The sequence below is a fragment of the Panthera pardus genome, unplaced genomic scaffold (assembly GCF_024362965.1).
Source record: "Panthera pardus isolate Hobbes unplaced genomic scaffold, ASM2436296v1 HiC_scaffold_22, whole genome shotgun sequence".
Classification (NCBI taxonomy): domain Eukaryota; kingdom Metazoa; phylum Chordata; class Mammalia; order Carnivora; family Felidae; genus Panthera; species Panthera pardus.
Genome location: NW_026526788.1, coordinates 33,355,917 through 33,369,967, shown reverse-complemented (window position 1 = coordinate 33,369,967; position 14,051 = coordinate 33,355,917). Strand labels below are relative to the sequence as shown.

The 14,051-nt window shown below is 35.7% G+C and overlaps 1 protein-coding gene across 7 annotated transcripts in view; it reads right to left on the bottom strand.

Moving 5' to 3' along the window:
- Positions 1 to 14,051, bottom strand: part of FAM149B1 (family with sequence similarity 149 member B1) — an 86,488-nt gene that overhangs the window by 32,502 nt on the left and 39,935 nt on the right. For 6 of the 7 annotated variants that reach the window (XM_019444512.2, XM_019444514.2, XM_019444515.2 and 3 more), the window contains exon 7: positions 12,749 to 12,936. The exons of the other annotated variant lie outside the window; for it this stretch is intronic. In XM_019444512.2, the coding sequence (XP_019300057.1) occupies positions 12,749 to 12,936 (188 nt within the window). The remainder of the gene's footprint in view (positions 1 to 12,748; positions 12,937 to 14,051) is intronic. 7 annotated transcript variants of the gene reach the window in all.

Genomic DNA, 14,051 nt, shown 5'->3' with positions numbered 1-14,051 from the left:
TCATATCTTTCAGTAATCACTCTGAATGTAAATGGACTAAATGCTCAAATAAAAAGACACAGTGTGTCAGAATGGATTAAAAAAACAAGATCCATCTAATATGTTGCCTACAAGAGACTCATTTTAGATGTAAAGACACTTGCAGATTGAAAGTGAGGGGATGGAGAATGATCTATTATGCTATTAGGCTATGAGGTCAAAGAAAGCCAAAGTAGCCATATTTATGTCAGACAAACTAGACTTTAAAGCAAAGACTATAACAAGAGATGAAGAAGGGCATTACATAATAATTAAAGGATCTATCCATCAAGAATATCTAACAATTGTAAACATGCCCACAACATGGAACCACCCAAGTATATAAATCAATTAATCACAAACATGAAAAAACTCATTGATAATAATACAGTAATGTAGGGGCCTTTAATACCTCACTTACAACAACTGACAGATCATCTAAGAAGAAAATCAACAAGGAAACAATGGCTTTGACTGACACACTGAACTGGATGGACCTAACATATATTCAGAACATCTCACCTTAAAACAGCAGAATACACATTCTTCTCAAGTGCCCATGGAACATTCTCCAGAATAGATCACATACTGGGTCACAAATCAGTCCTCAACAGGTACAAAAAGATTATGATCATATCATGCATATTTTCAGATCACAATGCTATGAAACTTGGTCAGCCACAAGAAAAAAATTGGAAAGCCTTAAAATACATTGAGGTTAAAGAACATCCTACTAAAGAATGAATGGTTTAACTAGAAAATGAAAGAATAAATGTAAAAAAATATGGAAGCAAATGAAAATAAAACATGACAGTCCAAACTCTTTGGGATGCAGCAAAGGCAGTCCTAAGAGGAAAGGCCTATCTCAAGAAGCAAGAAAGGTCCCAAATACTCAATCTAACCTTACACCTAAGGGATCTTGAACAGGAATAGCAAATAAAGCCTAAAGTCAGCAGAAGAAGAGAAATAATAAATATTAGAGCAGAAATAACTGATATAGAAATGACAACAACAACAAAACAGTACAACATATCAACAAAACTAAGAGCTGGTTCTTTGAAAGAATTAACAAAATTGATAAGTCCCTAGCCAGGCTCACCACCACCACCACCACCACCACCACCACCACCAACAACAACAACAAAAGGACCTAAGTTGATAAAATCATGAATAACAGAGGAGAGATCACAACCAACACCACAGAAACACAAACAATTATAATACTGTAACAAATTATATGCCAACAAACTAGGCAATCTGGAAGAAATGGACAAATTCCTAGAAACATACACACTACCAAAATTGAAAAGAAAGAGAAAATTTGAACAGACCCATAAGGAGCAAAGAAATTTAATCAGTAATCAAAAATCTTTCAATAAACAAGAGTTTTGGGGCAGATGGCTTCCCGAGGGAATTCTACTAGATATTTAAAGAAGAGTTAATACCTATTCTTCTCAAACTGTTCCAAAAAAACAGAAATAAAAAGAAAGCTTCCAAACTCATTCCATGAAGCCAGCATTACTTTGATTCCAAAACCAGACAAAAATCCCACCAAAAAGGAGAATTACTGGCCAATATCCCAGATGAGTCTGGATGCAAAAATTCTCAACAAGATACTAGCAAATCAAATTCAACAGTACATTAAAAAAATTATTCACTATGACCAAGTGAGATTTATCCCTGGGCTGCACAGCTGGTTCAATATTTGTGAATCAATCAACATGATACACCACATTAATAAAAGAAAAGGATAAGAACTGTATGGTCCTTGGGGCACCTGGGTGGCTCAGTTGGTTAAGTGCCTGACTTCAGGTCAGGTCATGATCTCGCGCTTCGTCAGCTGTGCTGACAGCTCGGAGCCTGGAGCCTTCTTCAGATACTGTGTCTCCCTTTCTTTCTGTCCCTCCCCCACTCATGCTGTGTCCCTCCCTCTCTCAAAAATAAATAAACAGTAAAAACAAAAAAAGACCCATATGATCCTCTCAATAGATGCAGAAAAATAATTTTACAAAACGCAGAATCCTTTCTTTATAAAAACCCTTAAGAAAGTAGGGATAGAAGGAACATACCTTGGTATCATAAAGGGCATATATGAAAGACCCACAGCCAATATCATCCCCAATGGAGAAAAACAGAGCTTTCCCCCTAAGGTCAGGAACACAACAGGATGTCCACTCTCAACACTGTTGTTTAACATAATACTGGAAGTCCTAGCCTCAGTAATCAGACAACAAAAAGAAATAAAAGGCATACAAATTGGCAAGGAAGAAGTCGAACTTTAACTCTTCAAAGATGACATGATACTCTAAGTGGACAACCTGAAAGACTCCACCAAAAGATTGCTAGAACTGATACATGAATTTGGCAAAGTCACAGGATATAAAATCGATGTACAGAAATTGGCTGCATATCTATAACCAATAATGAAGCAGCAGAAAGAGAAATCAGGGAATTGATCTCACTTATAATTTTTGGTGCAAGAAAAACCATAAGATACCTCAGAATAAACCTAACCAAAGAGGTAAAAGATCTGTACACTGAAAACTATAGAAAGCTTATGAGAGAAATTGAAGAAGACACAGAGAAATGGACAAACATTTCACGTTCATGGATTGGAAGAACAAGTATTATTAAAATGTTGATACTACCGAAAGCAATCTACATATTCAGTGCAATCCCTATAAAAATAATACAGCATTCTTCATGAACTAGAACAAACAATTTTAAAATTTGTATGGAACCACAAAAGACCCTGAATAGCCAAAGTAATGTTGAAAAAGAATACCAAAGTTGGAGGCATCACAATTTCAGACTTCAAGCTATATTACAAAGCTGTAATCAAGACAGTATGGTACTGGTAAAAAACAGATCAGTGGAACAGAACAGAGAATTCAGAAACAGACCCACTAACGTATGGCCAACTAATCTTCAACAAAGCAGGAAAGAATATCCAATGCGGGGGGGAAAAGACTGTCTCTTCAGGAAATAGTGCTGGGAGAACTGGACAGCGACATGCAGAAGAATGAAACTGTATCACTTTCTTAACTCATACACAAAAATAAATTCAAAATGGATGAGAGTCCAAAATGCAAGACAGGAAGCCATCAAAATCCTACAGGAGAAAATAGGCAGCAACCTCTTTGACCTTGGCCACAGCAACTTCTTACTGGACATGTCTTCTGAGCCAAGGGAAACAAAAACAAAAAGGAACTATTGGGACCTCATCAAGATAACTTCACTCACAATCCCACAGCAAGAGAGAGAGAGAGGGGGAGGGGGAAGAAACATTGGCTCAGTTGTGATCATGTGGCATTTCGTGTAACATACTACTTATGTTGCAAAACATTGCTCGTTTATCAAGTTAAAATTTATTAGAAATGTTTGTCTTGTGGAACATTTGCAGAACGAGTTACTCACAATCCAAGGCTTTACATACAATGGAATATTACTTGGTAGTCAAAAAGAATGAAACCGGGGCACCTTGGTGGCTCAGTCAGTTAGGCATCCGACCTCGGCTCAGGTCACAGTTTGTGAGTTTGAGCCCCACATTGGGCTCTTTGCTGTCAGCACAGAGCCTGCTCCAGATCCTCTGCCCCTCCCCTGCTCGCACGCGCACACACACACACACACACACACACACACTCACTCTCTCTCTCTCTGTCTCTCAAAAATAAACATAAAGAAAAAAACTTAATAAAAGAGCAAAACCTTGCCATTTGCAACAATGTGGATGGAACTAGAGCATATTATGCTAAGTGAAATAAGTCAGAGAAAGACAAATACTATGATTTCACTCATATGTGGAATTAAGAAAAAAACAGATGGACACTGGGAAAGGGGAAGAAAAATAAGAAAAGAGAGAGAGAGGCAAACCATAAGAGACTTTAAATACAGCGAACAAACTGAGGGTTGCTGGAGAGGAGGTGGTCTAAATGGGTGATAGCCATTAAGGAGGGCACTTGTTGGGATGAGCAATGGGTGTTATATGAAGTGATGAATCATTAAATTCTACTACTGAAACCAATACTATATCTATTTTAAATAACCTGAATTAAAAACAAACAAACAATAGAATAGAACAATGAAACCGGAGCTGGTTCTTTGCAAAAATTAATAAATTTGATAAACTATAGCCAGACTTATCCAAAAGAAAAGAGAAAGGACCCAAATAAAATCACAAATGAGAAAGGAGAGATAACAACCTACACCATAGAAATACAAACAATTATAATATTATAAGTATGCCAACAAATTGGACAACCTGAAAGAAATGGATAATTCCTAAAAACATAGATTACCAAAAACTGAAACAGAAAGAAATAGAAAACTTAAACCTTTAAGCAGCAAACAAATGGAATCAGTAAAAAAAAAAACAAAAAACAAAAAACAAAAAACAAAAAACAACTCCCAGACGAACAAAAGTCTAGGACCAGATGGCTTCACAGACAAATTCTACCAAACATTCAAAGAATAGTTTAGAGGTTAGAGTGGGAGAGAGCCAAAGCATAAGAGACTCTTAAAAACTGAGAACAAACTGAGGGTTGATGGGGGGTGGGAGGGAGGGGAGGGTGGGTGATGGGTATTGAGGAGGGCACCTTTTGGGATGAGCACTGGGTGTTGTATGGAAACCAATTTGACAATAAATTTCATATATTGAAAAAAAAAGAATAGTTAATATCTATTCTCAAACTATTTCAAAAAAATGGAAATGGAAGGAAAACTTCCAAATTCATTTTATGAGGCCAGTATTACTCACCAAAACCAGATAAAGACACCATAAAAAAAAGAGAAGTATAGGCCAATATCTCTGATGAACACAGATGCAAAAATCCTCAACAAAATAACAAATATTGTTAAAATATCCATACAATCCATAAAAAAGAGGATTCAAGTGAAATCAGAAATGAAAAAGGAAATGTAATAACTGATTCCAAAGAAATAAAGGATCATAAGGGACTATGAACATTTCTATACCAACAAATTGGACAACCTAAAATAAATGGATAATTTTCTAAGAACATACAACCTACCAAGACTGAATCATGATGAAATGGAAAATGTGAACACACCAGTTACTAGTAAGGAGATTGAATGAGCAAGAAAAAACTTGGCAACAAACAAAAATTTGGGACCATATGGCTTCACTGGTGAATTCCAACAAACATTCAAAGAAGAATTAATACCAATCTTTCTTATACTCTTCCAAAGAACAGAAGAGGAAAGAACTCTTCTAAACTTTTTTTTTAAACAAGATTGGCATTACTTAGTACCAAAACCAAGGATGCCATAAGAGAGTACAGGCCGATATCCCTGATGAACATAGATGCAGAAACCCTCAAGAAAATATTATCACACCAAATTCCACAATACATTGAAAGGATAATATATCATGATTAAGTGAGATTAATCCAGGGATGCAAGGATGGTCAACATCTGCAAATCAGTCAATGTGATACACTACATTAATAAAAATTAATATCATATGTGATAATCTCAATAGATGCAGAAAAAACATTTGACAAAATTCAAAAACTCTCAACAAAGTGAGTACAAAGGGAATGTACTTCAACATAATAAAGGACATATATGACAAACCCACAGCTAACATTATACTCAACAGTGAAAAGCTGAAAGTTTCTTCTAAGATCAGAAATAAGACAAGGATATGCACTCTCACCACTTTTATTCAACATAGTATTGGAAGTCCTAGCCAGAGCAGTTAGGCAAGAAAAAGAAACAAAAGCTATTCAAATTGGGAAGGAAGAAATAAATCTCTCACTATTTGCAGATGATATATTATATAGAAAGCCCTAGAAATTCTATCAGAAACTGTTAGAACTAATAAATGAATTCAGTGAAGTTGTAGGATACAAAATCAATACACAAGAACGTACTGCATTTCTATACACTAATAATAGACTATGATAAAGACAAAATTAAGAAAACAATCCCACTTGCATCAAAAAGAATAAAATACCTACGAATATATTTAACCAAGGAGGTAAAAGACCTGTATACCGAGAACTACAAAACATTAATGAAAGAAACTGAAGAAGGCACAAATAAATGGAAAGATATTCTGTGCTCACAGATTAGAAAAATTAACATTTTTAAAATGTCCAAAACACCCCCCCCCGTGCAAAATGCACAGATTCAATAGCTTTTTTTCACAGAAATAGAACCAAATAATCCTAAAATGTGTATGGAACCATAAAGACCCCAAATAGCCAAAGCAATCTTGAGAAAGAACAAAGCTGGAAGCATCTTGCTCCCTGTTTTCAAGCTATATTACATAGCTATAGCAATTAAAACAGTAAGGTGCTGGCATAAAAACAGACACATAGATCAATACAATAGAATAGAAAACTCAGAAATAAACCCACACATATATGGTCAAGTAATTTACAACAAAGGAGATAAGAATATAAAAGGAGTAAAAGACAGTCTCTTCAATAAATGTTTTTTGGAAAGTAGGACCAGTATCTTACACCATGTACAAAAGTCAGTTTAAAATAAAGGCTTGAAGGGGTGCCTGGGTGGCGCAGTCGGTTAAGCCTCCGACTTCAGCCAGGTCACGATCTCGCGGTCCGTGAGTTCGAGCCCCGCGTCAGGCTCTGGGCTGATGGCTCAGAGCCTGGAGCCTGTTTCCGATTCTGTGTCTCCCTCTCTCTCTGCCCCTCCCCCGTTCATGCTCTGTCTCTCTCTGTCCCAAAAATAAATAAAAAACGTTGAAAAAAAAAATTAAAAAAAAAAAATAAATAAATAAAATAAAGACTTGAAGATAAGACCTGAAACCACAAAACTCCTAGAAAAAAACATGAGGTAAGCTTCTTGACATGGGTCTTGGCCATGATTTTTTGAATCTGATGCCAAAAGCAAAACCAAGGAAAGCAAAAAAACCCAAAAAAACAAAACAAAAAACACCATCAAATTAAAAAGCTTCTGCACAGCAAAAGGAAAAGTCAACAAAATGGAAAAGCAGTCTATTGAATGGGAGAAAATACTTGCAAATCATCTATCTGATAAGGGGCTAATTTCCAAAATTTATAAAAATATATACATAGCCAAAAAAAATCCAATTTAAAAATGGGCAGAAGATCTGAATAGACATTTTTCCAAAGAAGAAATACAGATGGCCAAAAGGTACATGAAAAGATGCTCTACGTTACTCATCATCAGGAAAATGCAGATGAAAATTAAAATGCAGTTTCACTAGTCAGAATGGCTATTATCAAAAAGTCTAGAAATAACAAGGGGTTGGCAAGGAGCTGTAAAAAGGTAACCCTTGTGCACTGCTTGTGGGAATGTAAATTGGTATATCCACTATAGGAACCAGTATGGATTTTCCTCAAAAAAATTAAAAGCAGAGCTACCATATGATCCAGCTATTCCACTTCTGGGTATTTATCCAAAGAAAAGGAAAATACCAACTTGAAAAGATAGATGTACCTCCATGTTCATTGCAGCATTGTTTACAGTAGCCAAGATATGGAAACAACCGAAGTGTCCATCAGTAGATGAAAGGATTAAAAAAAAAGCAACTGCGGTGTATATATACAAGGAAATACACTTCAGCCCTAAAAAAGAATGAAATCTTTCTATATGTGACAACATGAACGGACCTCGAGGGCAATATGCTAAATGAAGTAAGTTAGAGAAAGACAAATAACATATGATCTTTCTTATAGATGGAATCTAAAAATAAATAAATAAATAAATAAACAAACAAATAAATAAATAAAACCAAGCTCATAGATATAGAGAAGAGATTGGTAGTTGCTAGAGGCAGGGCATAGGGAGTTGGACAAATGGATGAACACTTTTTGCTTTTGTTTTTAGAATGAATAAATTAAAAAATTTTTTTCATATCTATAAAAGAATGAATCACCAACAGACTCACATTTACATACAGGTTTAAAATATTTTAAAATGTTTAATGAAATAAAATTCATATAACATAAAATTCACCATTTTTAACCATTTTACAGTACACAATTAATTGGTTTTTAGTATATTCACAATGTTGTGCAGTCAGCACCACTATCTAATTTCAGAAAATATCTATCACTGCAAAGAGACACCACATACCTCCCAATTCCTTTCTCCCTATATCCCTTGGCTACCACTAAACTACTTTGTGCCTCTATGGATATGCCTGTTCTGGACATTTCAACTGAATAAAATCATACAATATGTGGCCTTTTGTGTTTGGCTTCTTACCCTTAGCATACTATTTTCAAGGTTTATCCATGTTGTAACATGCATGATTACTTAATTTTAGTTTATGAACTAATAATATTACATTGCATAGTACATTAGTTACTTATCCTGCTATAACAATATACCACAGACTGAATGGCTTAAATAACAGAAATTTATTTTCTTAAAGTTCTGGAGGTCAGAAGTTCAAGATCAAGGTGCTATTTGGCTTGTAGGCAGCTGTGTCCTTGCATTACCACTTTTCCGTGCATGCACAGAAAGGGGGCTTTGGTCTCTTCCTCTTCTTATAAGGATACCAACTCTATAGGATTAGGTCCCCATGCTTATGACTTCATTTAACCTTAATTACCTTCCTAAAAGCCCCACCTCCAAACATTCACACTGGGGATTAGGTCTTCAACATATAAATTTTGAGGAGGACACAATTCAGTCCATAACATATGTATATACCAAATTTTGTTTCTCCATTCATAGCTGATGAACATTTGCGTCAATTCTAACTTTTTGACTATTATGAAAATGCTGCTATGAACAATCATACACAGGCTTTTTTGCAGATAAGGTTTCAGTTCTCTTGGTTATATACTTTGAGTGGAATTGCTGGTCATACGGCAATCTTATGTTTAAGTTTTTGAGGAACTACCAAACTGTTTACATGGTAACCACACCCTTCTACCTTACCACAGCAATGTATGAGTGTTTCAGTTTCTCCACATACTCACCAATACTTGTTATTGTCTTCTTCTTCTTCTTTTTTTTTTTTTTAATGTAGCCATCATAGTGGGTAGCCATCATTGTGATTTTGGTGTTGGTTTGTATTTCCCTAATGAATAAGGATGTTGAACGTCTTTTCATATGCTTACTGGCCATGTGTGTATCTTCTTTGGATAAATACCTATTCAAGTTGTTTGCCCATTTTTAAGTTGAGTTGTTTGTCCCTTTGTTGTTGAATTGTACTTTACATATTGTGGATGCTAGAATCTTATCAGGTGTATGATTTGCATATATATTCTTCCATTCTGTAGGTTGTCTTTTCACTTTCTTGATAATATCCTTTGATACATAGATTTTTTTTTTTTTTTTTTTTTTTTAGGATAAAATCCAGTCTATTGATTTTTTTGTTGCTTGTGGTCTTGGTGTCATATCTGAGAATCCATTGCTAAATCCAACCTCATTAAGATTTACTCTTATGTTTTCTTCTAAGAGTTTTATAGTTTTAGTTCTTAAATGTATGCTTGTGATCCATTTTGAGTTGATACTTTGTATGTAGTGTGAAAGAAGGGTCCAAATTCATTCTTTTTCATGTGGTTATCCAGTTTTAGCACCATTTGTTGAAGAGACTATTCTCCCATTGAATGGTCTTGGCACCCTTGTTGAAAATCAATTGGCTGTATATGTGAGGGTTTATTTCTAGACTCTTGATGCTATTCTGTTGATCTATATGTCGATTCTTATGTCAGTACCACACTGTTTTGGTTAATGTACCTTTGTACTAAGTTTTAAAATCAGTGTGAAATGTGAAGCCTCATACTTTGTTCTTTTTTAATATAATTTTTGACATTCACTCAAATCTGTTTGGGGAATATTGCCACTTAACAATATTAAGTCTTCTAATCCATAAAACACAGGAAGACTTTCCAATTCTTTAGGTCTTCCCTATTTTCTTACAATAATGTCTTGTAGTTTTCAGTGTAAAAGTCTTACACTTTCTTGGTTAAGTTTATTTCTAAGTATTTTATTCTCTTTGATGCTATTATAAATGAACTGTTTTCTTAATTTCATTTTTGATTGTTCATTGATAGAAGAATTTTGAGAAACATGATAGAGAAAACATAAATTGCCTTGAACAGACTTAGTAGAAATTTGGATTTGGAGGATGCTCTATTGGAGGGTTCAGAAGGAAATGAGGAACATGTTATTAAAAACTGGAAGAAGGAGGTGCTTGTTATTTAGTGGAAGAATGTTTAGTGTAATGGTCTCCTGTGGTCATGTGGAAGGCAGGACTTAAAGTGATGGTTCTGGATGTATAGCTAAGAAGAGTTCCAATCAAAGTTATTGAAAGTGAGGCCTGATTTTTTTCCTGCTACTTATACAATAAAACATGAGATGAGAAAGAGAAACTGATGGAAAAAAATATTAAATGTAAAGAAACCAGGACTTTATAACTTTGAAAATTTTGTATCTCTAGATGGTGAAAGAGTTTAAATGAAAGAAGGCTGTCAGACCCTCAAAATTCTACTACCAGGGAGCAGTCTAATAAAACTACTCAGCTTTCACACATGTGAAAAAGGAAGGATGATTCAGAGGGCAAAACCAAGAGCCCAGAGGTTGGAACAGAGAGCTATTTCTAGGACTAGAACTCCCAGTATTTTCCCAACTGGACTTCAGAATTACTATAAACCTTTTTTTTTTTTAACCTTCCATTCTTTTTTTTTAGTGTTTATTTATTTTGAGAGAGAGAGACTGTGAGTAGGGTAGGGAGCAGAGGGAGAGAGAGGGAGAATCCCAAGCAGGATCTGCACTGTCAGCACAGAGCCCGACATTGGGCTCGATCTCATGAACCATGAGATCATGACCTGAGCCGAAATCAAGAGTCAGACACTTAAGTGATTCAGCCACCCAGGTGCCACTTAATCTTTCATTTCTGCCCACCCCCCTCCCTTATCTAGAATGTCTGTTATCCTTTCCCTGGCCCACTATTGTATGATGGGTGTGTTGGGGTAAGGCGACTTTTCTCTATGACAGGAATGGTTGGTTGGATTATATAGTTAGATGTTTATATTCCTATGTATATAGCCTTTAGTTTCACAGATATATAGATGGAAGAGAATTGGGCCCTAGTAACTTTACTTAATGTATTATATCCATTCATGGGAAGTTTATTCATACCAAGACCTAATTTAGATGATAGTATTTTGAACTTCTGAGCTATGCTATAATAAGTCTTATGGGAATTTAGTTTATTTTGCATGTGGGAGCACAGGAATCATTAGGGGCAAGTGGGAGAATTGTAATGGACAAACTCTAAGCTTTGTGGACAAACTCTTTGTAATGGACAAACTCTTACCTCTTGGTGTTCACATTTTTTTTTTTTTTTTTTTTTTAGTTTTTATATATTTTTGAGACAGAGAGAGTCAGAACATGAGAGGGGGAGGGGCAGAGAGAGAGGGAGACACAGAATCCGAAGCAGGCTCCAAGCTCTGAGCTGTCAGCATAGAGCCTGATGTGGGGCTCGAACCCACAGACCGCAAGATCATGACCTGAGCTGAAGTCAGAAGCTTAACCTACTGAACCACCCAGGCACCCCGGTGTTCACATCTTTGTAGAATCTCCCTTTGAATGTGACTTACTCCAGACCAACAGAAGATGGTAAAAGTGATGAGATGTCACTTCCATGAATATGTTACATTATATAAGCTTCTGTTTTGCTGACTAGCTCTCAGCCTTTCTTGCTGGCTTTGAAGAAGAAAGCTGCTGTGACTCCTACAGTTACAAGAAACTCGATACTTCTAAGAACACACAAAAGGGGAAGTGTTTCTGTTCCTAAGTGAGCCTCTACATGAGAGCCTAGCTGTGGCCAACACCTTGATCACAGCTTTGTGAGATCCTAAGTAGAGAACTAGCTAAGCCATTCCTGGTCTTCTGACCCACAAATCTGTGAGATAAAAAATGTATGTTGTTTGAAACTGATAAGTTTGTGATCGTTTTGTGTGCAATACAGAAAAACAAAATAATTCTTAAAAAGCTAAATATACATTTAACCATATAATCAAACCATTCCACTCCTAGAAATTTACCTAAGAGAAAAGGAAATGTATGTGCAAAAAATTCTTGCATAGTAATGTGCATAATAGCTTTGCATATTATAGTCCCGAATTGAAAAGAACCCAAATGTCCATGAACAGGTAAATGGATAAACAAATTGTGCAACAGTGGAACACTTCTTGGGAATAAATTGCTGACGCACACATTTACATAGATGAATTTCAAAATGATCATGCTGAATGAAGGAAGCTTACAAAAAGGAAATACCCTGATTCCATTTATATGAAACTCTACAAAATAAAAACTAAACTATAGTGAAAAAGCACGTGGCGATTGGGGGTCAGGCAGGGGCAGAAAGGGATTACAAAGGTATTATATATATTATATTGACTGTTTTGTGGTTTCATGTATACATAGGTCAATTGACCAATTTACACTTTAAATATGAATGGTTTATTGTATAATCACTTATTCTTAAGTAGAGCAGTTTAAAAAATGTATTTGCCACTTGCACATCTTTTTTCTCACAAATAATTATATTCAAATAAAACACAGTATAGTCATCATAGAATAGCCTTGTTACTCATCCACTCATTTTCAAATATTGTCTAAATATCTGTTAATGTCTGTGGAAAATACAAATGTGAGTCTTTTGCAGTAATGAAACATATAATCTGAAAGACTAGTCAGGGTTTGGAAATCATAAATAATTATTTTTTTATGTTGTTTTCACAAAGATCCTTACCAGAAGCAAATCCCTCCCAATGACTACGTGTCAGCTGCTCCATACAGCTCAGAACTTTGCTCCACACGTCGTCAAACACATAAGCAAGGACGTCCTCTTTCATGCAGTAAAATGGAGCAATGGGAGGGTACCCTAATTTCTGTTTCTCTGGAGATGCGTGTAATTTCTTTCCTTGAAACCCCTCTTCCCTGTAACAGAAGCAAATAAGACTTCCTAGTTATTCTTTACTGAGTGTTCACCACTGTGTTTTGTGCTTCTCCAGGAGCGTGATTTGTGTCCCCTCCCCACATGTATATGTATGTAGCTCAGTATATGTATGTAGCATATGTGTTAAACTGTCTTGTGACCTAAGGGAGTTCTCAAACAGACTGAATTTCCCTTTTTACTCCCACCCCACCCCACTACTCTGCCAAAAAAAAAAAAAAAAAAAAAGAATAAGAAAAAGAAGACTGAGGTCTCATTGTGTATTTTTTAGCTTTGGACAGTGAACATTTCAGTTGAGCAATAAGCTATGACAAGCATACAGAAATAACCTTTTTGTTGTGACTGGATAACATTTAGATTACTATTCATGTACCATTTAATGATGGGCATGTGACTGTGTCACATAGTTATTTGAGGCAGTGATTCATTAGAGAAATAGTGTACTTTTATTAATCCAAACAAACAATTGGCATTTGGCTGGAAAGGGAAAGGAGGGGAGCCCACCAGCACAAGAAGCTACTGTGAGGCCTTTTTGGAGACCATGTAGCTATCTGTAGTCCAGAAACTCAGCCAAGTCTGTCTCTTCTCTGGAAGGGGGGTACCAATAGCCCCAGTATTTGGGGGGCAAAGATCTAGCTGACAGATATGCTTACCTATGATAGATGTATTATAAATTAACACAAAGCAAATTCTGAAACACTTGGGCTATGAAGAAATATCTTACGGCCTCTCCCGTGAAAATTATCCCTGGGATAGCAGAGGTGTCAAGAATTAAATAAGAAGCTCTAACTAGGAAAGAAGGATGCTAAGAGGTTTATGCAGGGCAGCTAAAGACTCTACTTCTTTCCCAAGGAAGAGCTGGCATAGCATTAAGTTGGGGAGAAGGCTGATTTAGTATTAATTGTATTTAAATTTATATTTCTTTTTATAGGAGATAACACTTTCATATGATGAAAAAAAATTCACATTCTACAGAAGGAAATGTATTTATGTAGTGAAAAATAAGTTTACATTTCTGTCTCCCAGGCACCATTCCCAGAAGCAAACATCATACATTGGTCCAGGGAAATAGTTACGTTATATACTGCACTGCATTGTG